Genomic DNA, 26,744 nt, shown 5'->3' on the forward strand with positions numbered 1-26,744 from the left:
TTCTCAAAATTCTCCGTTAAATTTTAGGTGTTTAGTAGTCAAAAGTCAAGAGTTTGAGCTCCGCTCATGACTTCGCAAGCTCTGCGAAGATTTCAAAGAAAAAAATTTCTAGGTATTTAGTAACAAATTAATATTATTGTTAAATAAAAAATTTATCTATGCACGTGTAAAAAATTATGACATTTCAACTTTGTTTTAGTTGTCATCAAAAACTTGTAAAAATATACTGATATAGATAATTTGTAGGTGTTGGATTTTCAAATAATTGATTCGCATAAAAATAAAATCAAAATGTTATATTTTTATGAGCACATAGAGAAAATAACATAGATCACATATAACGGGGTTTTTTTTTTTTGACCTTTAGGTTTTAAATTTAAATTTATTAATATTTTCAAAAATAAAAACATAATAGAGACACAAAAAATAAAAATATTTGAACCCTCCTCTTGAAAAACACATATAAATGCCAACCTTATACAAATTCAAATATGTGTCAAATTTATATCTATTATTTACATAATGTTGACAGTTGATTTTGCATTTAATAGAAAAAAAAATATTGACATGTGATGCATTCTAGAGGGAAGAAATGTTGAACAATTATATTTTGCCTCCTCTAGAATGTGTTACAAAGCTTAATTAAGGGTACACTTACGCATGTATCCAAGCAACTTGAATCAAATTAAGAAGGCTTTAATTTCACGAGACTCAAAATTGATACCTTGATGGTATTCCGTGCTAACCACGCTCTCATGTGTGTGCGTACAGTCTACAATATATGCGTTTATCATATAATATTAAAATATATAAAAATAGGGATGTAAATTTGTGCCGTAACTTGACTCAGTTTGTACACCGTGATCAAATTTTTGTACATACCGTAATTAAATTTTGAGAAATAATCACAAAACACACAAAAGAATACGGTACAATAATTACGTCGTGACTACGTTAGTCATATGTAACTGTTTTTTTGTGCACTTTAAATTAGTTTGAAGTAAGAAAATAAGTAAAAAAAAAAATGAATAATTGTAGAATAAAGAAATAATGCTGTAAACAAATTTATGTAAAAAACAATACATTCATTTTTTAAATTGTTAGAAATTTGAATTGTTATTTAAGATAAATAATGATACAAATTTTATGTTATTTTGATCACAAATATTCACACATGATCATGTTTCATACTGTGTTGTATCTCGTACGGTATCGTATTGTCACTAGATTAATTCATGGATCGTGTTGTGTTATCATTTTTTAATATTATAACACACGACACAAACTATATCATATAACCAGTACATGTACCGCATCGTGCCATATCCGATCACGATGTTTACATCCCTACGTGAAATAACATGAAATTGAAAATTTTATCTTTAATTCAAGACCAGCAAATATTGCTGACAAAATGGGAAATAAATCTGCTACGATCCTAAAATATTGTAGGGTCCATACAATTCCAAATTCATCCTTTTATTTGTTATTTTTTCTCTACAAATTTTAAAACAAATGAAAGGTTGAATTTGGAATTGTAGGACCCTACAATCTCTTGGCATCGTAGCAGATTTATTTCCGTCAAAATGGAATGAACTGAACGTTCGTATGTACTAAAAATATATAAATGGGCTGAGAAAGGCCTTTTTCAGAAAGCCCTTGTATCAAACTTTGGTTGGGATTAATGGGCCAGGCCCAGTCAATTTAAAATTTAGGTATGCAATATGTAAACTTTTTAGAAATCATAACTGTAGACCAATTTTTAGAATAACAAAAGAAAAATGAAATCTGAAAAAAATGTAGGCTGACTATTTAAAAACTAATAACGAGACTTATGAATTTATATTTTTATTTTCAAAATTTAAAAAACATATTTATGAAACATGATTTGCATGTAAAAATATACTGGGATACTAAATTTTACATATTTAGAATTCATTTATTATTTTCTTAGATGAATAGAAAATTACTATTTTTTTATGGGTCAGAATTTTTAAATCAAGTGATTTTTTATCTATATAGAAATCTAACAAATATAAAATGTTATCTTCAAGTGCATTTTTATATGAAGATAATGTTTAACCGTTCAGATCTTCTTATAAATAGAGATATAGATCCGTTAATTAGCAATATGCACATATATCACCACACTTTCGTATAGTCTTTTCAAAGTAAATATCTTTATGTGATACAAGGAGGGTTCAAATCCCTTCATTTTCTTGTGTTTTCATCTTGTCTCTATTTTTACATTATAAACGTCACAATAAAAGCTTTAAATATGATCGATGTATGTTATTTTCTCTATGTGTCATCATAAAAATAATCAATTAAAAAGTTGAAAAATCAACATTTATAAATTATTCACATTAATACATTTTTACAAACTATTGATGACAACTACAACATAATTTAAATATCATAATTTTGTAGATAATATCTAATGATTTTATTTTAACTTTTTAAGTTTTAAATTTTGAATTATTAAAATTTTTAAAAATAAAAACACGAGGGAGACACAAGAAGCAAATTTTACATTATATCGAAGATGATTATTTGCAGCAAATATCGACCCACAAAGTATTATCACATCATCACAACTCACAAGCCGTGTGGAAATAAATCTAACAGGCCCTGTTATTCTAAATCCATCTTTCTATTTTTTGGAATGCACCAATCTCAAAATAAGTTATTTTTTATGCACACATCTGAAAAAAAAATATGAAGAGATGGATGTGAAATAACAGTCCTGTGAAGAATCACAGCAGATTTGTTTCCAAGCCGTGTAAGGTACGACGTCGTACAAGTCTACCAAGAAGTTCTAGGTGCATTTAATATTGTCTCAGTAAATTTAATGAGCTCATGCGCAGTTGCATGCACACAAGAAAGAAAAACAAACAGCATATTGCAATTTCTGTATTCTCTGAGAATAGGAACCCGAGCCGATCTAATAAGAAAAAGAAGAATAAAAAAATTAAAGAGAAATTGAAATTAGAATGACATCATACGGCATACGCTCAAGAAATAGACACCTCAGGATTAATTTCTGTATTAAAAGTTAATATTGATTCTTACATTACACTATATATACCTTATTCTATAACTACACGTCCGCTATATTAAAATATATACACACAATTAAACAAATAAACAGACCTAATTATTAGTAATTAAAAGCCAATTAAGTCCTCATCCTAGCCAGTGCAATAAACAAGAAAACCAAGATAACAAACCTTAATTAATTAACACCTAAACATAAAATACACCAGCAACCAAGAATAGAACAAGAAGCCATTGAAGAACCGTGTATTCAGGCACATCAATTGTGAAGTGGATTGGGACCCGTCGGCACAACCCGTTTCTCCATCCCGAATCTCAGGTCGGTATCATTCGATGAACTCGAATTCAGCGGAGACGACAGCGAAGCTATAGCTAGTCGGATTTTGTGTTCTTGGAATCTCATGCACCAAGTCGGTGGATCGGCACTACGGCAGACGACGGGTGAGTGTAAAGGCCGGGCCCATGAAGGGGTCCATAGGAGAATGCATGCAACGATGAGAGCCAAGAAGAGATGTGACGAGGATGAAGAGTTCTCCATGTCGGTGCTCTTGTGTAGATAGATAGAGAGAGAGAGAGAGTTTAGAAATGGGGTATAATAGCAGTTGGTACTAGAATTGTAAATTATTTAGTAGCTCTTGGTCACTGGAGGTTGCAAATGAGAGAGCGACAGATCGTTGAGGCAAATTTAAAGTCTAGGGCGAGAGACGAGAGACCCCCTGAATTGGGAAGAACTCATTTGCTCCTGGACCCGGACCACCATTGTTGAATGATACAAACTATAAAGCAAAGGGTACGAAACTACGAATAGGTCAGTCCAATAGAACTAGCTAGGTCCAGGCGCAGGGAATTGTTTTGTGATTAATTAATTAGCATAAATGCCAATCTGAAAAAGAAAAATGGTGGATTGGGGTTGCAATTGAAAGGACATATTTAAAGATGTGTCTAAAAAAAAGGAAAAATTCTAGCAAGAAATTAATGGGATCAAACTTTTACGTCAGATCTCAGATGGTTTATTGAACTTGCTTTTAAAAAAATAACGAGATCATTTGGGCTTAGGGTTCTCCACGAACAAAATTGTTAATTTTATTGCAATCTTCCAAGTAATCTTATAAAAAAAAAAATTGCAAAACGAAGAAAATTTATAATGCAATTCGAGTATTCGACGATTAATATTTAGTTAGTCTTAGATCATTAGCTCGTGATCTTTGTTAAAATTATTTATCTTTTTTTTAGCATTTAGTAATTCAATAATGTTCTCAAGTTAACCTTTTTGTAGTCCATAATTAAACTTAGATAACAAATAACCTAGTGGACCAATACTGGTGCCAACTACCAAGTAGCTTGCACTACAGCAGAAATCTTTTTCTGCGACCGTTATCAGCGACCGGCGCTTCTGCCGGTCGCAGATAGTTGTTTCCCCCCAAAAAAAAATCAAAAACAAAAAAACAAATGCGACGATGACTATCTGCGACCGTATCTGCGACCGGCGAAGGCACCGGTCGCAGAAAGTATTTTTTTTCTTATTCCAAATGCGCGCCAGACCTTCCTCCCTCGCGCGAAACCCTAACCCGATCCGATCGTTTTTTTAGCCGCTCTCTCTCTCCCGTTCTCTCGCTGTACTCTCCTCCCTCGTTGCGCCACTAGCTCGCTAGACGGAGCGGCCACACCACCGCCAGCCACAGCCCCCTTCCCTTCCTCTCTGCGCTAGCACGACCATCGCCCGACTGATCGAGGAAGGTCTAAGGAAGAGCCAGCAGGTCCGTCACATCACTGTCTCTTCTCCAGGTATTTCACTGCTAGGGTGTGTGGGAGCCGGTTCGATGGACATCAGATCAAATTTGATTTCATATTCAGTAGGAGCCGTTCAATTCATATCACGATTTGTACACACTTGATACACACTAATTTTGAAGTTGTGCGCACAAATTTTAATGCAAATCATGCGGTTTTGACCGAATAACAAACTGAATTTGATCTGATATCCATTAGACCACGTGCCACTTCCACTGCTAGAGAATTGAGTATATATATATAAAACTGAAGGATGCGTTAGTATATTTGAAATTTATTCATTTTTCAAGTTGATATAAGATAGAGATGTAAAAGGTCATGTGACTGGACACGACACAGTACGACATGTTAGTCATATAATGTGACTTGTGTGTCGCGTGTGACGTGTCATGATTATTTAAATATATATTATGATTATTTTTTAGAAAAAAATAACTCGACACAATACATGATCCAACATAATCACGACACTATGTTTGACACTATCCATAACCATACACGATTACACAACAATGAAACAACATAAATTTATGTCATTATTTAATAATTTAAATTCAATAAAAAAATATTTATTTTACACATAATTCCTTTTACTATATTATTTTTTAATTTTTAATTTTATAAAGAGAGAAAAAAAAATCACATTTGTACTTCTTTTATATATTATTTCCTAAATAGCTTGAAATTTGAAAAAAAAAAAATGCAGATGTAATCAAATTTGGGCAGTCACATCACATTTTGATCAAAACATAACTAATGTATCTGACAATTCTCCACAGTGTCAAACATCTAAATTGTACTTAACACATTTTGATTAAAATCATAAAACTCTCCCAAATTAAATTCAGAAATATCTAAATTGTACTTAACATTTTTTTTTGTCCTCAGTGCTTTAGTTCTTATTTGTTTTTCATTCTTCTACAACTTTATTGACAAGAAAATGAGCATATACGGTCATCAAGTATTCATTATAAAATATGAGCAAATAATGAAAATAACAATGAACATTATTAATTAAGGATGGATCAAAGAAAAAGGAAAAAAAAAGAAGGGAAAAATCGACCTTTGCACTTTTCTTATCTTTCACAATAAATGCACAACATGTCTCAAAGAACAAATCTCAATTCTTATATTATGCACGTAGTTGTCCTGATTCGCCAACGGCTGAGATTGAAAGATGAACTTTCAAATTGAATATTAGCCCTTTAATCACATAATCTATCTTCTTTTGATTAAATACATTTATTTTATGTGTAGAAGTCTAAATTTAGTTAAAAATAAACTCGCCACAAGAACTGCTACATTGTTTGTCACAATTAAAATTGAATGAATTTCTAGCGATCCGTTTCCTTATTTTTCTTTACAACTATCTCCGATTCCTACAATTAAATTATTTCCTTATTTATCTGTTTTCTCCATTTTATTTCTCCTTTTCCTCCATTGTTTCGACAATGAAAATGAAAACTATCATATCTTTTTGGATTTTATTTATGACTATTGTATCTTTGTGAATAGATGAATAATAGATTTTGTACTAATGGAAACAATCATATCTTTTCAATCTAAATATATATGTAGAGAAAATCCTTATTTGAATCATTTAATCATATCGTTTCCAATTTTGTTTATTTACATATTATTTCTTATCTAAGTCATTTAATAACCTATCTTACTTGTGGAGAAAATTAGATATTAAATCGCAATGATACTTCAAAAAAAAATTTTATATTATATTGGCTTAATTTCTTATATGCCCTTGAACTGTAATCGATTTTCCTATTTCTCCCTCAACACTTTAATTTGTCATATTTACCATTTAACTCTTAAAAGTCTTTCTTATTTATCCATTTTATTAACTACAAGCCAAGTAAATTTAAAATCCCCATTATACCCATCTCCTCTCCTTGTTATTTGAATTTCATCTCCGCTCTTGTCTCTTATGATTCTATTTTATTTTGTTTTCGTCAGATCAAACATTGATTTTGACTTCAAAGGCATGTGTTTTGAACTCTCTTTACCACTTCATTTGCACGAGCTCCATTCCTTTGGTGAGCCTTGCTATGGATAAGTTTCTCTTCCATCATTTTTGTCCATCCCACTTGTACGAACTTATTAATTAATTTTTACCCAAGAAAAATTAATTTGTATTTTATATCACTGAAGCTCATTATGTATGAAATATGGATACAAATCAAATAATCAACAATTTCCGATGCAAATTGTGATTAGATTGGAGTTTACTTGTGTATAAAGTATCGGTTGATACTTTTTTTTTAAGATTTTATTTTTTAAGGTCAGAAGGGAAAATAAGAAGTTTTTTCATTACTCTGATTTAGGATAATGTGAAGAAAAATCAAGAGAAAAGGAAAAAAAAATAGTTACAATTGACCTATCGACTAATTAGTACAGCAATCATCGCACTAAAATTACTAGCAAAATCTTCTCTTGGTTGTGGTGTCCTCTGTGCCAGATTTATCCTAATTATTTCTGGTTCATTGCTATATTTCAAATACTAACCTTAAAAAAAAAATACTAGATTTCAAGTATTGTATCATTTCAGAAAATAAAATTTTAGTTGTACTATCCTGGTTGAAGGGATTCACATGGAGGGAAAACTTGTGAAGTTGTGATTCAGGTTAGATGACGGAGGGAGAGCTTCTGATTCAGACTAAATAAGCTTCATTTATAATGTCCATGAAACACAGTTAGATATTACTTATTGTTAAATTAGAAAGTGAGAGAGACGAAGAGAGATTCTAAACAAGAACATGTGTGTATGTGATCATCAGAGATGAGTGCCCAATCAAACCTGTGATATTTACACCGAACTACTCTTTTCTATATGAGAACAAAGAGAAGAGGAATAAGGGCTTTTCAGCCATTATATAAGGGTTAACTTAAATGTTTTAATAGGAGGGTAAATAAGAAAAGCTTTCAAAAGTTGAGAGGCATATAGTAAAAATTGAAGTGTCAAGGGAGAAATAAGAAAATCAAGTAGAGTTGATGGGTATATAGAAAATTAACCCTATTATATTTGATTTTTTTTTTCATTTGTTGTTGTTTCTTTTATTGTTATTTATTATTTAGATATCTATTTTTTCTCATTGTGTCTTTTATTTTCATTTAAATATATATTTTTTTAATTTTGTGTGAATGTCAAATAAAAAAGTCTTTTTATATTTTATTCAATCTTATAATATATTTCCGTTGCAACGCACGAGCACGATACTAGTTAGATATAATCGACCTTTGCACCACCCTTGGATTAATTACTTCATGATTCCGTATTCGCTATTTATTTTTTTTCAAAAAAAAAGTAAAATTATATTAGCTGCTGATATAAAACGAACGGATTGGATCGATGCAAATTAAAATTCAGGAGATTTTTTTATACAAATCTGATCCGTTCCATTCGATCGTATGGTACGAATTATATATTTTTTTCTTGAAAAAAAAAAGATTTGGTTCCTTGTTTATGGGCTAGCAGCCTCTGCATATAGCCCAAATATTTACACCCAACTAATAACTTGCACTTGCAATGGAACAGATCTGCTGGCCTGGTCATTACGTACCCCCACCCGTTTAAGTAGAACTGACTCGTTATTGGTTAATTTCTGCTGCAACATTCTCCGTAGTAACAGTACGAAACGAGCCTCTAATGAAAGAATGTTTACGAAATGGCTAATTTCTTAAGGGCATCTTCAGATGTACGGATATAGGTAGAATAGTAAAAGAATAGAAGAAAAGTGACATTCGAAATATGTTTTTATTTTGCAGTATTTTAGTCGTGTTCAATTGAAGGTAAAAAAAAATGAAATAGTGAAAGAGTTAAAACAATTGTTCTATTTCACATCATGGTATTGAGAATTTGCTCATAACGGAATAGAGGATGGACCAACTTGTAAAAAGCAAAGGTTTGACTGCAAAAATTCATACTCGACTCATATTTCCAATTTTCACAATTCTACTCAATTCCATACTTATTCAGCTGCAATAGAAACATTTTCCCAAACAATTCTCCTTTTCCTCTCCAACCAAACATGACGATTAAATTTGAACAAATATCAAATTGTTGAGTAAAGCTGAATTAATTAATTTTAGGGACTAAATTGAATTTGAGGTGAAGTTTCCTGACCTCCGAAAAAAATTATCAGACATAATTTCTGTCGGTAAGTCCAAGCTTCTCCTCTGAACTCCATACATCAAATCCAAATAATGAATACATTGTTACTTTGTTCTGGTGGTTTACAAACTATGAAGATGGACATATAATCTTTCTCTTTTGGCGAATATTTTCCAAGCAATTCAATATCTTCCGAGATAAACTAAAAAGTCTGACAAGTGACAACTGACGTAGATTTAGTACGATTTTCTTCCGGGTGTAACTAATTTAGTTGAACTTGCCAGCACGAGGCAGTATGCTGTAAAGGCATTAAACGGTTGTAGAAAAGAAACCCCACGACATTCTTTAAAAAACCCCCAAAAAATCGATTCAGAAAACCTATGTCTACAATTAGAAATAATTAGCTTTGACATCTAGAGCGAACCATGCTTAATGGCACCCAGTAATTTTGTATCAAGTTCCCTAAACAAAATATTATATCTCAACTTTGCGGCCTCTACAGGACAAATTTCCTTTCATAGATAGTTCAATATTACGTATATATAATTAAAAGAATTGCATTTGATCTATTGATTAAAAGTAACAAGGTCTTACAACAAACTAGAGGTATATACTACCTCGTGCATATACAAAAATTATCATACACTGTATTCTGGCAACCACCCACAAAAAAAGGAAAAAAGGCCTAGAACATAAGAAACCACATTCACAGAAAAGACTGATGAACTATTCCAAAAATGGCCCGTGTGGTGCATAAATGCTTTAGGCTCTGCCGATAATTATGAACAAAAAACAAAACACGGTACAGAACCTCATATATTCAAAACGAACCACAACAGATAAACAACTCGATGTGTGACTTATATAAGTATACAAACAAAAGAGAGAACAACAATGCCAGAACGACCAATGTGAAACAATGCAAAACATGGGACAACCCAAAACAACAAAACTTTCAAATGTCTCAAACCTATTAATAAAGACCACTTCAAGATCTAATAGTTCAAAAAATGACTCCATAGAAGGCCATGTACAAAAACCAACCAGACCAGAGTTCTTGTGTTTTATAATTTCACCCTTAAGAAATACAACAACCGAACTCCTCCATTTTGTTTCCAATTTTGTAAAAGACAGCCGACAGGAAGCATTGGCTGTCACAATGTTAGCATATAAATGACCCCACTGTTTGTTAGTGGGTTCATTTAGTGAAGGACTGCTTAAAACTTGATATGGTTGGTGATGCGAACCCAGACCAGACCAGACACGACAAGTCACGGATGCAAATGCTTCATGCGGGACCCAAATATGACCCAAACCAACCACCCCATAGGACCTGACCCGACTAACCCGACTTGACTAGCACGGTTAACCAGAGACAGCACGGTTAATGGCATGCTTGGCCCACTCGGCAGATTCTCTGACCAATGGGTCATCATAGACCATGCATTCTTCTATGAGGTCTTTACTAGAAGAAGAATCGCGGATAAAGGGTCCCACATGGCTGCCAAGTGTGTCGGCCAAATCTCCAAGTACTCCAAGTGCTGACTTCATCACAGCATCATCCCTGGATATCAAACAACAAAGGTTGTAAGATACTAGGTTTAAATGTCAAAATTAACCTCAAAGAAATTATGTTGTGGCATACTATATTAAAAAGACCTTCAGAAAAACAATTGTGATGAAGTAACAGTCAACCATAACATGAATGTAAGATTTATATGCTCTTGTAGTGGGTATCATTTACGTAACAGAAGTAACAAACACTATTATGCCATTCTCCATGTCAACTTTCTCCTCTCTTAATATGACTTAAAAATAAATTATATCCAAGTTTCTAGGCTCAATTCACCCAGAGGAATTAAGGTCCTACACAACCATTTAGGCAATGTGAGATAACATTGCTGTAAGGGGACTATTTCAATATGCCCTGATTGCTTGCAGTATTTTCAGCAAAAAATAAAAACAAAACGAGGACTACCCATATCTGAATGTGCCAATATATGTTAAAAGCATCTGAACCTCATACTACCAAATATAATTAAATTTTGCCTCTAATCAAATTATACTAATACTTGTTTCTCTCCATCTTATTATTTTTTTCTCATTTCTCGAAAACCCCTGATCATTGCACCAATGTGTTGATTTATCCACACCTCTGGACTCAAAATGAACCTAGCCATAATCTTTTAACTAATAGGAACAGTGAAATAAAAGATAGATTCTTCAAAGATATTGGATCCAGCAATATTCCCTTGTTCAGACAAAGAAAATCCATCATGGAGTCCTCCAATTAAAAATAGGTCATTTTCTCGACATAAAAAACAAGTGCTTTCTGAAAATAGTGGATATGTAGGAAATTTTGTAAATAGAAACCTAAATTACAAGAGATGACTTACATTTCCCTCCCACCATACATGGTGTCAATAAACTGTAGAACATGTGGTGCATATGGCACCAGCAACTGTGTCTTCGGAGAGCTCTTAAAACCCTGAAGAATTCCTGAGTAAGCTTCTAGGATACCATTCCTCAACAGGTTCGTGTACTCCAACATCTCATCATCCTGACTCACCGCATGTGCCGACAGCTCAGCAGCACTCTGGAGCATCGGCATGGCATACACCAAGTACTTCTCGAAATTCTCACCTATTGCCAACGCAATGTCGCCAAAGCAGGAAAAGATCGGTGGCTTCACCGATCGGTGGAGCTGGTTGCTGGAAAGGTTTTTTAACAGTTGGGTCATGATGCCATCACAGTATGGAAGGATTTTGTCCTCTAGAGCTCGGCAGAGGTCACCAACCACACCAACAGTTATAGCACATATCTGGTACTCCTCGAAGTTTTGGAGGCCCATTTCAAGGTACTGGTAAAATTGGGGCATGTATTTTGCGAAATTGGGGCCTGCAGTGTATGCCAAAGCACCAATAGCCAACATTGCTTCTTCATGAACAGTTGCATTTCTTGATGCGAAAACTTTGAGAAGCAGGTCCATGATTTGATCAGCATACTGCATGAAGGCATATTTTGAACCCTCAATGGACCCCATTTTTTGGATAATAACTTGGAGGCATCCACACAAGAGCCCCTGAAGGTCGTTTTGTTTCTCCCGTTCATCTGAGGTCAGCTTTTGTGCCTCTACAGTTTGGTGAAGTTCTAGCATAATAACAGGAATGAGTTGCATCACGATAGGGGCTGTCTCATCATTGGAGCACCTGACAACCTCATTTAGTGCCTCGTAAGCTGCAGTACGAAGGTTTGACTCAGTGGCATCCTCTCTATGAGTAACATACAAGAGCATCTGAAATATGTCTTGGAAGAAAGGGGTCAGGGGAGAAACTGAACCCTCATCTTCATACCCTTGTGCAAGAAAATATAGGGCTCCACATGCCTTTTCAGCCACATTTGGTACATCCTTCATGCTCTGGAGAAGAACTGTCAGAATTTGCTGACAATTCTCTTGTGTTATGACAGAGGTTTCAACTACCGCACCATGTAAAAACTCAAATATTCTCCCCAGTGTCCATGCTGTTGTGTCTTTAACATGGTTATTAGGGTCTCTTGCCAGTGCTGCTAGCATGAAATTCAAAGCCACATTCACAATAGGGGCAAGCTTACCAGGCGAAGGACCCTCTAGGATAGATCCAAAGGCATAGGTCGCAGCCTCTCTCCGCCTCCAATCGGGTTTTGATATGTTCTCCTCAATAAACGGCATCACAAGAGGGACAATATCATCTCCAACGGTGCGTGCCACAAGACCCAAACAGGTACCACCAGCCATGGCTATATTCCATGCACCTTCATCTTGGTCTTGATCCTCTTCTTGTTTCAAAAGGGTTTCTAATAGCATGGGCACCAAGGCCGGTAGGGCTTGTTTGATAAAATAAAAGCACGGGACATCAGAATCGCCTGTGTATTCACTCCTATAGTCATCCAAAATATCAATCTCTTCATCACAAATTGAACTCCAAAATTCAATTGCCTGAAGTGCCACTGGCTCCTCATCCTCTCTGACAGCCTTTGATGTTATATTAAAAATATCCTGCATGTATTGCGCGAGTTTTTCATAATAAGTTGAAGAGATGGCGACCAAACACTCAAAAGCCGCTTGGCGTATCTTCACATCAGATGACTGGGTAGCCTCGCAGACCACCCGCATTATGTAATCCCTCTCCATGTCATTTGTGAAGTTGGCTTGCGCAAATCCTAAAGCATTGTACAGGGCCCGCGTAGCAGCGAGTCGTACATCAGAGCTGGTTTCCGTGGCATTCATGCCCTGGACTACGGCTGTCAGAATTCGGTTCACTTGGTCCTGGTCCACGACCTGAGGTGGCACCTCCTCGCATATATAACCTAGGGTTTCCAGTGTCGCTTGCTTAATATGTGTCTCAACCTGGTGTATATTGGATAATAGAGAGCCAATCAGCTCAGGCCATTGCTTGTGCGGCAACTCAATTCCCGCCACCTTGGCTATGACTTGGGAGGCAGTCGATCTGGCATCAGAAACAGGTGATGAGAGGGTTTGAAGTAATGAGGTTTTGATCTGGGTTTTTGTGGCAAGGTCTAGAGATAACCATCTTTGTGATAGGTCATTTTTTCGGTGAAGTTCTTTTGCATCCAAAGCATTTTTCAGGATGAGACCGGCAAGTCTTCGGCTCTCGATCGGTTTGTTATTGTTTGCTAATTCGGACGAGAGGGAAAGGAGGAAAGTGGGGAGGTTTTGTTCTTGGATTTGCTTGAGACTTTCTTCAGCGTGATTTCTGGTAGCACTATCTATGGATTGTGCATTTAGGAGGAACTGGGTTACCTCCAGTGCCATCTTCTGTTACACCTGAGAAAGAGAAGACAAAGGGAAGAAAATAAATTAGCCTTTGTTAGAAACCATTCAAAACAAGCATATTTATTTGCTTTTGTTCCTTTTTCTGTTTAAGCTGCAGAAATAGTGACTTCACCTATCCAATATAAAAAAGAACATAATACTGAAGTCTTGTTTACACCAGAGAAGAAAAGGAACAAAGAAGAAAAATAATCGAACTTCTTAGAAATCATTGATGCAAAAGAGCATTAGCATCCATATCTTCATACTATCTAGTGTGATCTACCTGAACTACAGAAACTTTGTTTAAACTAAGCTTGGCTGTAAAACCATCTCATGCAAAATTGAGGGCATCAGATACTTCCTAGCATAGCTATTTATTATAGTAATAAATTAATTTGTCATTTTGAGTTGACATCTAACTGTAGGCTCAGAGGGACAAACCAGGGGTTAAGTAAATAAAATGGATACATCTTTTTTTCTTTTATTTTGTGACAGGGGAAATAGTTTCCAGCAGTAAATCAGATTGAATTACCACATAAAGGTTGAATTGATAGATGGTACTGAGGCCAATAAATTTAGAAAACTTAAAATTGTTAGGACACTTTAGAAAACTACAGAAAATGCATGACGGATTCAAATTTGTTTATACATACTCCAAAAGTTTAATTGAAATAAAAAATGAAAAAAAAATACGAGCTAAAAGCATATTGAGCCAAAATTTAGAGAACTAAACTTCAGTGTTCTTAACCAGTCACAAAATTGAGCTTTGAGTACCAATATTTAATAAAAGCACTCGCAATGGATATATTTACTCCAATATCAAGTGACGGATTAGCAAAACGATTAATCAACAAATCAGTTAATTTAATTTGGAATAACTAAGTATCTCGATAATCAATCTGAAACGAATAAAATTAACTTAATAAAATAAATAAAGACAAAGGCCGCCTCATACAATAACAACTCGATCAAACAGTTGAAGTAGACAGATCCAGCCCCAATTCAATATAATTTATCTATAATTTCGGTAGATCTAAGAGACCCTAGTGGAAACATTCAGATCCAACAATAGATATAGATACAAAATACAAAAGAAGGTTGCGGATCGCTTATTGATTCAAACTAAAAGCCATGAGTTCTAGAAAATTAGTAGACAATTTCACTTACAGAGCGGAATAAGAGATCAGCTGTCTGAATCGATTCCAGCGCGGAGAGAGAGAAAGAGAGAGAGAGAAGGGAGGGGCAAGGCGGAAGAAAGTGGAATGGGGATGTACTCGGAATAATATTCGGGTAGACCTGGCTTCCACCGTATAATATACACCCTAGAATAAAGCGCGACAGGAAAGCTAGACTCTATTCGACTTCTAACGCGGGAGCTTAGGGAGCAAGTATACGCGTGAGACAGGTATGGTCCAAAGTTTACAAAGTTGCGAGCCTTATATTGTACGATTACTCCAGGTCTACATTATATAACGCGTGAGAGAGGAGCCTTGGTCTTCTGAGGCCCATTTTTGCATATTCACCATGTAAATGCTCTGACTTTCAACTAACTCTGTTCACCAGAATTGTGAGAGGTTTTGCCAACAATTACACGTTACATTTTTTACTTTACACTTATCTGACAATAGCATATTTTACGTTACTATTCAGTATAAAGTATAAAATTTAGAACCATTCAGTATAAACTTACAAAAGTAGAACCAAGATGTGTTGTGTTCAACAAAATATTTTGTGTGTATAATTTCAAAATTTATCGAATTAACTTCGAACAAAACAAATTTAAACTGTTGAGAGACATGCAAAATTATAACAAATTGAATTCATTTAGTACAAATTCAAGAGGTCAAAATTAATGAAAAATAAATGCACTAAATGAAGCTTTTATAAGTTATTTTAATGTATTTATTTTTCATCAATTTTGATCGCTTGACTTTGTACTAAATGAATTCAAAAAATTTGAAATTCGCACATACACGTATCACTCGTGAAGTAGATCGGTTTTAACAGTTTGAATTTGTCTTGTTTGAAGTCAATCCGATAAATTTTGAAGTTATGCTTATCAATTTTTTTGCTAAGCACAGCATACCCTAGTTCTACTCAACTTAATGAATATTTTTAGAAATACATGATTCACATTTTTAAAATAATGAATTGCTATAATACTAGAAATTCATGTTGCTGTGTCCTATGCAATTTAATGAAAAAATTCTTCCTCAATTTATAAATATCTGTTTTGTTACTTAAATATAAAGTAATAATTTAGGGAAAAAACTAACTCAACATAATATTTTAATTTTTTAGCCTCTACTTAGGAAAATATTATAGTTAAGGAGTGTATTTTAGAAAAATATCTAGTATATTGTTGTTTCATGTCTTTATTGTTATTTAATTCTATATATGAGAAAAATAACAAATAAATAACTACTTTTTTTTTAATAAAGTGTTTGTGGACATACATGTTTTCTACAAGAACTAACACGTCATTTGTAACAACACATTTAAACGACATGCTTTCACATCATACCAACAAACAATTGCAAAGAGAGCATAATAATTTCAAATTCTCAAAAAAACTAAAAAAAACATAATTTGTGACAAAAGCCACCATCTTCTTGAGCTGTATATCTAAGACTCCCGTAAAAAATTTATCTATCAATCCACTTTCAAAAATCATCAAAAAATGATCTTCTATCTACTACGTATTCATATAAAATATATCAAAGAATTACTCGTGGAATCTCCTATAATTTCTAAACTAACATAATATACATGTATTCAGTAATAAATGATATCAATTGAATCATAATACTTCTAAAGTTAGTAATGTTGTCTCATCAACTAAAATTAGTATAAGAAGTTTGAAGTTTGATTTCAACAAAATAATTTTTGACATCTTTTACTTACTTCTATCTACAAATAGATCAGGCATGGAATCTTCGTATCCTTCCAAGTATTGTAGATGATTATCCTCATTTTACGGTTTGATATTAAATCTCAGCCGGTTTGGAATTCGAGCTAACGCATAAACAATATTATTGGACTTTGAGATTCGTGTCAAGTTAAAAAGAACGGTCCAGATCTACTAATTGTAAAAGATTCCCTTATCAGGTAATGGAGAGGATGTGAGTTCTGAAATATTGTGCTTAGAATTAGAAAGAGTAGTAACTTGGTACACTTGGCAGCATAGATAGACACCGCATAGGTCACAGGAGATCCAAAGGAAACCGGGGCCGGTTTCAGAGTGGGCAAAACGTGGATCCGATCTTTTTATAATGGTAATCAGTTGTTAGCTATCATGACCGCAATTTCTTTTTCCTCTCCTTTTCCGGCTCCGTTTTGTTTTTTTTCGATAAACTGGCCTTAATTTATACGCAAATGTTTCCGCTCAGAAACAATTTTTCTCAATTAAATTAAAAGATAAAAACAAAAGTGTTAGACGGAGATGACAGTAAAAAAGAAAATAGAGTAATTGATACAAAACTGAAAGTCTAGAAATTTTCTCATATGCTGTCATATTTACAAATTGGAACAAGCGGACTTTAATAATAAATGATATTGCAGAGATAACAAACATTGTATGTAATTTCTGCAAAACCAATTTATATTGTATCGAATATTTGGTCAGCCTGGTACATATCCAATACTGCAATACAAAAATTGAGCATCTGCTGCCACCTGAATGTATTAGAACCGAAAGCAAGCCAAAACATTAGTACAAATAAGGTATAAAGTAATGATATTATAGTTGATAAAATACAGGATTTACTGAATAATATCGTGTGAAAAAAGAATGTCTAAAATTTGATTTTAGAATGCTTTATATATATGAAGAGCGATATATTAGAGACTAATTGAGAGACATTATTAGGGAGTAGGGACGGAGGATAATAGTTAAAAATAGCATTCAATTTTTTTTGAAAAGAGGGCCAGCTCATTCTTACTAATAGACATACATCACATGATTCAAAATAGGACTGCAATCGAATCAAACCGAATTCAACTTATCTCAATTTGAGTTTGATTTGAATTAATTTCGAACTAAGTTTAATTTAAATTAATTTCGAATCGAATTTTTTACGAACTCAATTTTGAATCTTTTACGAACATTTTTACGACAAGAAAGAGTGATCATAGTCACCGAAAGGGAGAGATGAAAGTCGTCTAGGGTTTTAGAATTGAGAACGAGAGTTACAACTTACGAGTTATGACTTATGGCCGGGTGATCGTATGTTTTAACTTTTAAGAAATCAACGGTTTACGTTATTTTGAATTTCGAACTAGAATAGTTCGTGAACCTATTTCAAATGAACCAAGTCCAGTTTAACTTTGGTTTGAATTAATTTTGAACTATTTCGAATCAAATTTTTTACGAACTATTTCAAATCAAACTTGAATCGAATTATGAACTACAAATTTTTTTGTGCAGCTCTAATTCAAATCATCACAAAATAACAATTCTACTTGTGTCAAGAAAATGTCATGTATTAATTTATAACGAACATGTTTACTTTTCTTACCGACGACAATGACTAGATCTTAAATATTATAGTTAAAAATAGACGGATGTGGCATGTATTATCCTCTTGCTTATACCAGTTATTACTCATCACATATTCAGATTAATTAACATATATATTTTTTCATGTCATTTTCGTGTCATCTTTATGTAAAATAACATATTTGCCCAAGTCTTTTACCGTTTTATATTATGTAATACGTTCTGCAACTTTCATAGCATCCATAGGTCATATTAAAGATTAACACCAGCTGCTAGGATATAGCATATTTTTTCTAAACGGGAGGTCAAAATTAGGTTCAATTTGGATCTGTTAAGAATCTATCTCCATTATTTCAGGCTCTCATCCTACTAAACACTTCAGTATTTTGTACACACAAACCATATACGAAATTGTATTACTTTGCCAAATCGCCTCTCTCTGTGTTTTTTTTTATATCTCAATTTCTACAAAATAAAAAACTTATTGCTATAATACCCTTATAAGCGCCAGCACTTTAATAACAATGTACAAGTAGATTCTAGTCGCATCAAATGACTCAAAACCCATTTTGTTTAAATTCTTTTAACAAAAAAGTAAAAAAGAAGAAGAGCATACTGAAAAGCTATTCTAAAATATTAAATATCATGTGTATAATAAAACATGATGAATATGAAAATAGAATGGTCTATTTTCCAAGCAGCTTGCGAGCACGACGATTGGCACCTCCAACTCTGGAGTTCAGTTCGTCAACATCATTCTCCACATGACCTAAAGCTACAGTTCCCCTGTATGAAACATAATACATGCATTAGGGGCAATTTAGACATTTGTAACAAGTGCTTCTTATTCGCAAACTACCCACCAAAAAAATAAAAGTGCCTATGCTTCTGTTGGTTGCAACAAATGTAATTATTGGGTCTCGCCTCTAAATAACCTCTAACCAAAGTAAAATCTTGGAGATTCGTCGCAATTAATGGGTTTGTTCATACTTGTAAAAACATGTCGGGTGCTTTGGTCATTGTTTTATTTCAGTGTTTCAACAAATAATCAGAAACTTCTGCTAAATAGTGCAACTACAAAAATTTATAGGATGTCAGAAGCAGATGTGGTATTGAGAAACAAAAGAGGAAAGAAAACTAGCACGACTTCATAAAGTCAAATACCTGTCAATCTCTGATCCCATGTCTCGGGCCATCACCTTAAGTTCTCCAAGAATGTTACTGAGATCGTCAAGACCGTCATCTTGCTTCATCTTCTCAACCTACTCACAAAATAAAATAATAAATAAATAAATAAAAGAAAACCTTGTATCAAGCTATATATATAATGTATCACGAAACCAATAAAAGAATCAGACATTATTTACCTCAACTTTCTCAAGTGCTGATGCAGGCTCAGTGGGCAAGTTTCGATGAGTTGATCGGATTTTGTTATCCTTTAACCCTAAACGCTGTCTCTGCTCCATGTGGCTTCCTTTTGTAGTAAAAGCATCATCTGTAAGGATAATGTCAACAGTACTTGTTAATTAAAAAATTAAAAAATAAAAGGACAAGATTTGTTCTTCATATCCTGACAAGATAAAATCATATTACAAAAAATAATGAAACTCCAAGTTGACCTTTCATTACCTCGAGCCAGCATAGGACCCTGAATTGGGCGATTTTTCTGAGGCTTCCATTTCCGAGAAAACATTCCTCCTAAATTCCCTAGCAGTTTTTCACCCTAGAAAACAAACAATACAAAAATTTATACATTAGTATAATTAAATGACCAATTACATGGCAACAGTAACTAAACAGTCATTCCCTTGTTTGTATTTAATACAACAGTTTTTCTCTAATGATAATAAAAAAAGATAGAAGCATGAGAAAGCCTACTCGGCTGAGGTCTTGGTCTATATCAACGGCTGTCAGATGAGTCCGCTCAATTTGTTGGCCCTGCTGGTGCAATTGCACTAGAGTTTTTGACGCCCCCTCTCTCATCTCCTCTGCAATCCTCAAGCAATCGTTAACCTTCTGTGACGTCTCCTCTGCTTTATAAACAACATAACCCTCCAGCTCTTGCGTAGACTGGTTATTTATCCCACCAGAGTCGCGAAAATCATTCTTGTATCGAGCTTTGTTGTCGCCAAAGGAGGTCCCATAAGAAGACGACCCATGTGAGGGTTGCACAGAATTGCGGGCAACATCAACCTCAGGGTCAGAGTCAGAATCAAATGGGTTGGTAGCTTTTGATGTACTAAATCTTGACATTGTTTTTACTTTGATTATGATATCTGTAGAAATAATAGAAGTATGATTTGAGCTTGGTGTTTTCTAGCAGAAACATTTACCTATGATTTAATGACAACCAAAAGCAAGAAGATAAATTTCCAAAACTGGGACTTGACAATTACCTGACTTTCATTGAGTTGCTTAGAAAATAGAAGATAAATACTTGAGCTTAAATAAATAGCTCATATACTGGTATAGTTCCTTTTTATGAGGTTGTTCAGGATACATAAAATGTTTAGGGCTCAATCAACTGGAGGAAATCAATCCCCTAAACTTAACAAATAAACCACGATGATAATGTAAAAGCAGAAATTCAAGCAACACCTACCATTACATATACCAGCATGATAAACTTTTTTTAGAGGGGATATAGAGACAAACATTGAAGTACCCAACAGGTACTTAACAACATCTGGTACTGATTGGAATCAAGTTAGCCTTAGTCAAGTTTGGTTGAGCAAAAGAATCAATAAAATAAATTGGTAATTGATCAATATTCTAGAGTGAATTTCATTGAACCAAAGAAATCAAAATGCTTTAAATGAAGGTACTAATATTTTCCCACTTTTGTCCCACCTCTTCCAATTGCTTTTAATAAACCATGTCTGTATTAGAAATTTGGTTGCCCCCTTTAACTTAATCCTAATCGAGCCTTAACCAAAAAAAGGAAAAACAGTCCTAAATCGAAAAAAAGTGATAAATCACCTCTTGTATGTGAACCATACAGTAGAATATATACCAAACCACTTAGAAAAATAACTAAATTAAAAAAAAAATGGAAAAAAGAACCAAAAATTTACCAGACTAAAGATCGAGAAAGAAAGAATCAAGCGATAGAAACCCTCCGAGCGAAGAAAAACTAACTTAAGCAGACGCGTCGAAGAAAGCGCGGAGAGGAAGTTACAATTAGAGAGAGAAGAGAAGAGAGGTTTATAAGAGGCACCGGAGAAAAGACTGTTTCTTCTTCAAACACGCGCCATCTGGGTCAAAGTAGGATTGGAGAGACTTCATTTTTTTCTTCATCAGTATGTGCAAGATTTTGATACTTCGAAAGCGAATTCCTGATTTATCCCAAAGAGGAATTCCATGTATACCCTTCAAAATCTTTGAAATTACTTTTTATCTATCTAAAATTCATAATATCATATTTACCCTTCTAAGTTTCAAAAACTCACAAAATTCATCCAATTCATTGGCCTTTCTATTAAAATTCGTATTGGATTTATAAAATGTCAATTTTTTCTTTTATTAAAATATTGAAAAAATATATATTGTTCAAGAGAAATGTCCAATCTTTCAGTTGATCAATTGTGGGAACAAATGATTCTTTGTTTTACATATGGCGCACAAACAAGCATTGCCTAAATATTATTGTGTATGCGTTACAAGTAGAAAAATAAACTATTTCTTTTTTAAATCAGTTGCTGAAATTTAAAAGGTTAAATTTGATAATATCAATTTTAGGAGAGAAAAATACATAATTCAATGTTTTTTAGGATATAAACAAGAAAATTCCCCTTATTCCAGAAGACCTTGACTTGATAATAATTAATATTTCTCTCTTTGATTTAATAAAGACAAAAACATGGCTGATCCACGAACATTCCAATAAAAAGAAACCTACTGCTGAGAAATGGACCCCACCCAATCCGAACACGGGTTTTCTTGTATCTGTGGACTGTAGTTCTTCCTAGACGGTGTGCACCAAGTCCATTTTCTATTATCGTGGAATTGGTCCAACGCAAACACCACCAGGACATGATGCAAATGGGAAAAAAAAAGAACTAACAAAATAATTGTAGCTGCCTACGGGCTTTTTTCTTAAAAAAAAAAAAAATTTGTTAAAACGGGATTAGTTAAGACCAAGCCTGGATTTGGACTTTTGAATCTAAAAACTTCGGAGACAATATCTAGAAGAGCAATTGTATATAATACATTTGGCCTCATAGATTGTTTCTCGTCTTCATTTTTTTATTTTAAAACTAAAAAACAATTGCTTTACATCTCCATTACATTGGCTGTATTAATTGTCATTTATTCAAATTTAAGGGGACACCTTAAACTCATACAAAAGTGCTATAACATGGTCCCGAATTTATGTTATGACGGCTCCTGGAATTTGTTTCAACATCATGCATAAATTAAATCGAAAAACAATTACCAATCTTTGATAATTTTGTCATCGTTCAATTGTTCACGAATGCGTAGATTCCAAAATATTACTGAGTGCTATTTATCTAAAATAACGAATTTGTATTAATTTCTTAATCGAGTAAACCAATAATGAGATCTTATTAAATAAGTAAATTTTCCTAAATATTTTGATAATTGATTTTTTTTAGACAATTTGAAATAAGTTTTCTGCAACTCAACTCAACATTATTTTACTATATATAGATAATGTTCAATTTGATACATGAGTCATCGCAATTTTTTTTTGCAACAGATTTCAATGTATTGATTCAAAATAGAGTTTACAACATCCACTACTAGAATCTAGGTTTGTTGCATGGATAAAAATAATTGTTGCATGGTTAAGTAGTGTCCATGCAACAAGTATTGGCATTTCTGACACAATTAAATTTGTTGCATGGACAGTCCCATGCAACTGTTACTCATGCAACAAATGTGATAGTTAACCATGCAACTGTCTCTTATTTATCCATGCAACAAATATTTGATGACCCATGACCCATCAGCGAAAATAGAAAGTATATTTTAATGAATGTCCATGCAACAACTCATTTCATATCCATGCAACAAGTCTCTCAAATTTAGACTAAACTATTGCATGGGTAACCCATGCAACAATTATTTGAGAACTATTTGTTGCATGGACTTGTCCATGCAACAAATCTCTAAAATCTAGACTAAACAGTTGCATGAGTAACCCATGCAACAAGTCTGGAGGATTATTTGCAAATTATTTGTTGCATGGATTACCCATGCAAGAAGTTTTGACGATATTTTTGAACTATTTGTTGCATGGGCCTACCCATGCAACAATTATTGAATTTCTGGACAGTGACTTTTCTATATATATTTGATCTCTCCTTTCAAATTGAATATATTCTTATAAATTACAACAAGGGATACATTACAGCAGTATATTAATTTCTTCACATCCTACTTAATATCCTTCAAATTTAGAAGGAAATTTGATCTCTCCTTTTAAATTGAATATATTTTGTAAATCATAGCAAAAAGAATTAGAGCAGTATATTACAAAATAAAAGAGATACACAAATAATTCGAAAACTTAAATTGTAGAATCTTGAAATTTTGGTCTTGAGAATAAACATTAGAAAGTTATTGAGAGGACGAGCAAGCGATGACTTCGCTCCTTCATTACTTGCCTTCTCCTGTAAGTATTTCAAATAATAACCATCTTAATCAACTTGCTATTCTTTTCAATCATGCAGTTCTGCTTTAACAAGTCCCATATCAAATATATATTTTTGTTTTTATTATAAGTAATACTATATGGTTGGCAAATTGCCATGCAACACATTACACAAAAAATTACCAATTAATAACCATCTTCATTGGATTGATCTTCGAGGTTTAGGCCGTAACCAAGTCCTTCCTCAATTTCTTGCATGTCATACTCTTGCTCTGTGTCATAACCTTTATTATCTTCCTCTATAGGGTTCTCGTTATCCGGCACTATTTGTGAAATCTCCATCGTATCGTCTACTAGTTCGAACTCATTTTCTCTAATTACCTCATTGTCTCAATTAAAGCCCTCTTCATTTGGTTCCAATATCGGATTATCCGTTATTTTCTCTTGGTAAAATTTAAGGTTTTCATCGACAACCTCCTCGACACGAAACTTGCCTTCCGGGCTTGTTTTCATTGCTACCCACCATTGGCGTCTTAGAGGAGTATCCGATGCATAGGGAATGTAGAATACTTGAATTGCTTGACATGCCAATACATACGGCTCAAAACCTTTTAGCCGAGAAGCGTGTTTCGCCTCGAAAATTTCATGTTTTTTTGTCATTTTTTACTCCATTTGTAATGTCAAACCAAATACACTTAAAGAGAGCAACCTTGTTGCCTCCATCATAATTTGGAGAGAGGTAGAGCAAGATAGATTAGAGAGAGAGAGAGAGGTAGAGCGAGAGAGAGAGGGAGAGGAGGGACTATCGCATATTGCCAAAATACGAGGAAGATGTCGATGAAAATGGAATAATGCTCAAAGGGAGTCTGTGAGATTGTTTTCGTTTTGGAGCCAGAGAGCAATTCATATTTCCATGGGCAGACCGATAGAAATAGTGGCATTTCTTTTATGACTTTAAAAATATCTTCTTGCGTACCCACTTTTGTACGCATGAAATTATGTAGTTCATATAGTCAGCAAAATTCATTTATATTTAACACTTGTCACAATAAGAAAATGCATAACAAGAAAATTCAATTAGACATGTCTTTTGTTCACATCCTACTTAATTGATCACATATTGATAAATTTAAAGCACATTAACACATCCTACTTAATATTGTTAGCGCATTTTGTCAACTACTGCATTAGAATTGTTAAAACCACGGTAGCGGCTTGGCAATGACAGAGTTCCCGGATCAAGGTTCCTCTCCCCCTTCTTGATTGCCCCTACTACCACCAGGTGCCTCAACATTTGATGTCCCCTCCTAACAAAATGTAGCAAAAGATTGATAAATATGCAGAGGTATAAACTACACTACATTTAGCGGGTGATTTGACTTACAGGGAATTTAGGAGGTTGAAATCCTGTACGTTTAGAGAGCGCATCTATACACATCCTCCTGTAATTAGTTTCTTCTTTATTCACTTCCATTTCTGCATTGTGTCGCTTCTCTTGATCAGCTATCTTCTCGACAAACCCTTTTTGTGCCTCGGCTAGTGTATCCTTTATTAACGCTTCCACCTCCTCAGCCGTGAATATTTTTTGGTTTTTTTTAGTCGAGGTGGTAGAGCTTTTGGTGGGTGATAGAGATGCCTCCATTGCCTCCAGCTCTCAATTGGCTCTTGACTTTCTTGACCGAATGCCAAAGCCGTACAACCTACCTCTCTTGTCCTCTCCCTTGACAGCTGTCCCAGATCACGTCATCGTCCAACCCTTAATTTAATGCGTTTGGCCAGTGACAACACGCGTTTGGCTGCATGACTCTTAGTGAGCCTTGGAGATGATCGGGGAACAATGGCCTCGAACTGCGAGACATCATCATGGGGTTCAGCCATGTAATCTGTAGAAAAAATTCAAGAAGATTGAATTAAATTATTACTCAATGGCAGAACTTGATGAACTGGTATGGTAACATTTAAGGAAGGTACAAAGGTGCAAAGGTGCTGGTACTAGGACTGGTACAGAGGTGCGTAAGAGGTGCATTTAAGACAAAAGAATCTAAAAGTTCTTAAAACCTAAGGTGCGTAAGAGGTGCATTTACTATAGAAGTGATTTTCTAAAAAGAATCAAACTTTACTTTACAACAAAAAAAAAAAAACCAACTCTAGAGGAAGATCATATGACGTCTAAAACATATGGGAGTTCAAATATATATGCAGTATTTTATATATGTTTCTCATAGACTACAAGGCAATAAAAAGGATATCAAGGACCTTCCTGCATAATTCCACCAAATCAAAGACTGACAAGGCAGTAGAGATATATTTTATTAATGTTCATGCTATAGTTACTATTTCCATACTCATGCATTAAAGCTCTAGAATGATTGCTGGTATCAGACCAGTTGACAAAAGAGTGAAACTTAGATTTCTATGATTTTCATGTTTTTTATATATGCTTGCTAGTATAGTTTTTATATATGCTGTTTCTATGCTTGCTGGTACAAGAAAAGACCTAAAAACAGTGAAAACAAATTAAAATTGCAGTACAAGAAAAGACCTAAAAATAGTGCCACCCTTGTCTGTCCCGAATAGGCTATTTAGTACTGAAAAAATAAATGATTGGTGCCGAATAGAATTTATAACTGGCCTGTTAAGTCTCTTTAATATGCTTATTAAATTTATATAAATTCCAGTTATGCATCTCTTAGAATTTACAAAAAAAAACATTGCTGCAATATTTGAAAGCATATGTTTGAAAGCAATATGTATCTCTTATTAAAAATAAATTCCAGTTATGCATCTCTTATTAAAAATGCATAAGTTTGAAAGCAATATGTTTCTTCACTTTCTTGTTAAATAA

The 26,744-nt window shown here is 33.9% G+C and overlaps 3 protein-coding genes across 3 annotated transcripts; all 3 read right to left on the bottom strand.

Moving 5' to 3' along the window:
• Positions 1-9,517: 9,517 nt before the first annotated feature.
• On the bottom strand, positions 9,518-15,208 carry LOC144572275 (ARM repeat superfamily protein). The gene is made up of 3 exons (XM_078321776.1): positions 14,952-15,208; positions 11,368-13,796; positions 9,518-10,535 (listed from the first exon to the last, which is right to left on the bottom strand). The coding sequence occupies exons 2-3, from the start codon at positions 13,782-13,784 to the stop codon at positions 10,337-10,339; spliced, it is 2,616 nt and encodes an 871-aa protein (XP_078177902.1). The 5' UTR covers positions 13,785-13,796; positions 14,952-15,208; the 3' UTR covers positions 9,518-10,336.
• A 3,588-nt stretch (positions 15,209-18,796) lies between these two features.
• On the bottom strand, positions 18,797-21,597 carry LOC144572475 (SNAP25 homologous protein SNAP32-like). Its single transcript, XM_078322064.1, has 6 exons — positions 21,357-21,597; positions 20,161-20,558; positions 19,912-20,005; positions 19,650-19,777; positions 19,447-19,544; positions 18,797-19,068 (listed from the first exon to the last, which is right to left on the bottom strand). The coding sequence occupies exons 2-6, from the start codon at positions 20,533-20,535 to the stop codon at positions 18,969-18,971; spliced, it is 795 nt and encodes a 264-aa protein (XP_078178190.1). The 5' UTR covers positions 20,536-20,558; positions 21,357-21,597; the 3' UTR covers positions 18,797-18,968.
• Positions 21,598-25,137: 3,540 nt separating this feature from the next.
• LOC144572816 (uncharacterized) lies at positions 25,138-25,620 on the bottom strand. Its single transcript, XM_078322489.1, has 2 exons — positions 25,284-25,620; positions 25,138-25,206 (listed from the first exon to the last, which is right to left on the bottom strand). Exons 1-2 carry the CDS (start codon positions 25,539-25,541, stop codon positions 25,138-25,140), a joined length of 327 nt encoding a protein of 108 aa, XP_078178615.1. The 5' UTR covers positions 25,542-25,620.
• Between the last annotated feature and the right edge of the window lie 1,124 nt (positions 25,621-26,744).

The sequence above is a fragment of the Carex rostrata genome, chromosome 20, assembly GCF_964058835.1.
Source record: "Carex rostrata chromosome 20, lpCarRost1.2, whole genome shotgun sequence".
NCBI classification, from domain to species: Eukaryota; Viridiplantae; Streptophyta; class Magnoliopsida; order Poales; family Cyperaceae; genus Carex; species Carex rostrata.

Coding starts and splice junctions, on each gene's coding strand:
- LOC144572275 (XM_078321776.1), bottom strand. CDS start 13,784: ATGGCACTGGAGGTAACCCAGTTCCTCCTAAATGCACAATCCATAGAT. Junction 10,536..11,367: donor ATGTATGGTGGGAGGGAAAT/GTAAGTCATCTC, acceptor TTTGATATCCAG/GGATGATGCTGTGATGAAGT.
- LOC144572475 (XM_078322064.1), bottom strand. CDS start 20,535: ATGTCAAGATTTAGTACATCAAAAGCTACCAACCCATTTGATTCTGAC. Junction 20,006..20,160: donor TAGACCAAGACCTCAGCCGA/GTAGGCTTTCTC, acceptor TTTGTTTTCTAG/GGTGAAAAACTGCTAGGGAA. Junction 19,545..19,649: donor CAGCACTTGAGAAAGTTGAG/GTAAATAATGTC, acceptor TTTTGTGAGTAG/GTTGAGAAGATGAAGCAAGA.
- LOC144572816 (XM_078322489.1), bottom strand. CDS start 25,541: ATGGAGGCATCTCTATCACCCACCAAAAGCTCTACCACCTCGACTAAA. Junction 25,207..25,283: donor TTCAACCTCCTAAATTCCCT/GTAAGTCAAATC, acceptor ACATTTTGTTAG/GAGGGGACATCAAATGTTGA.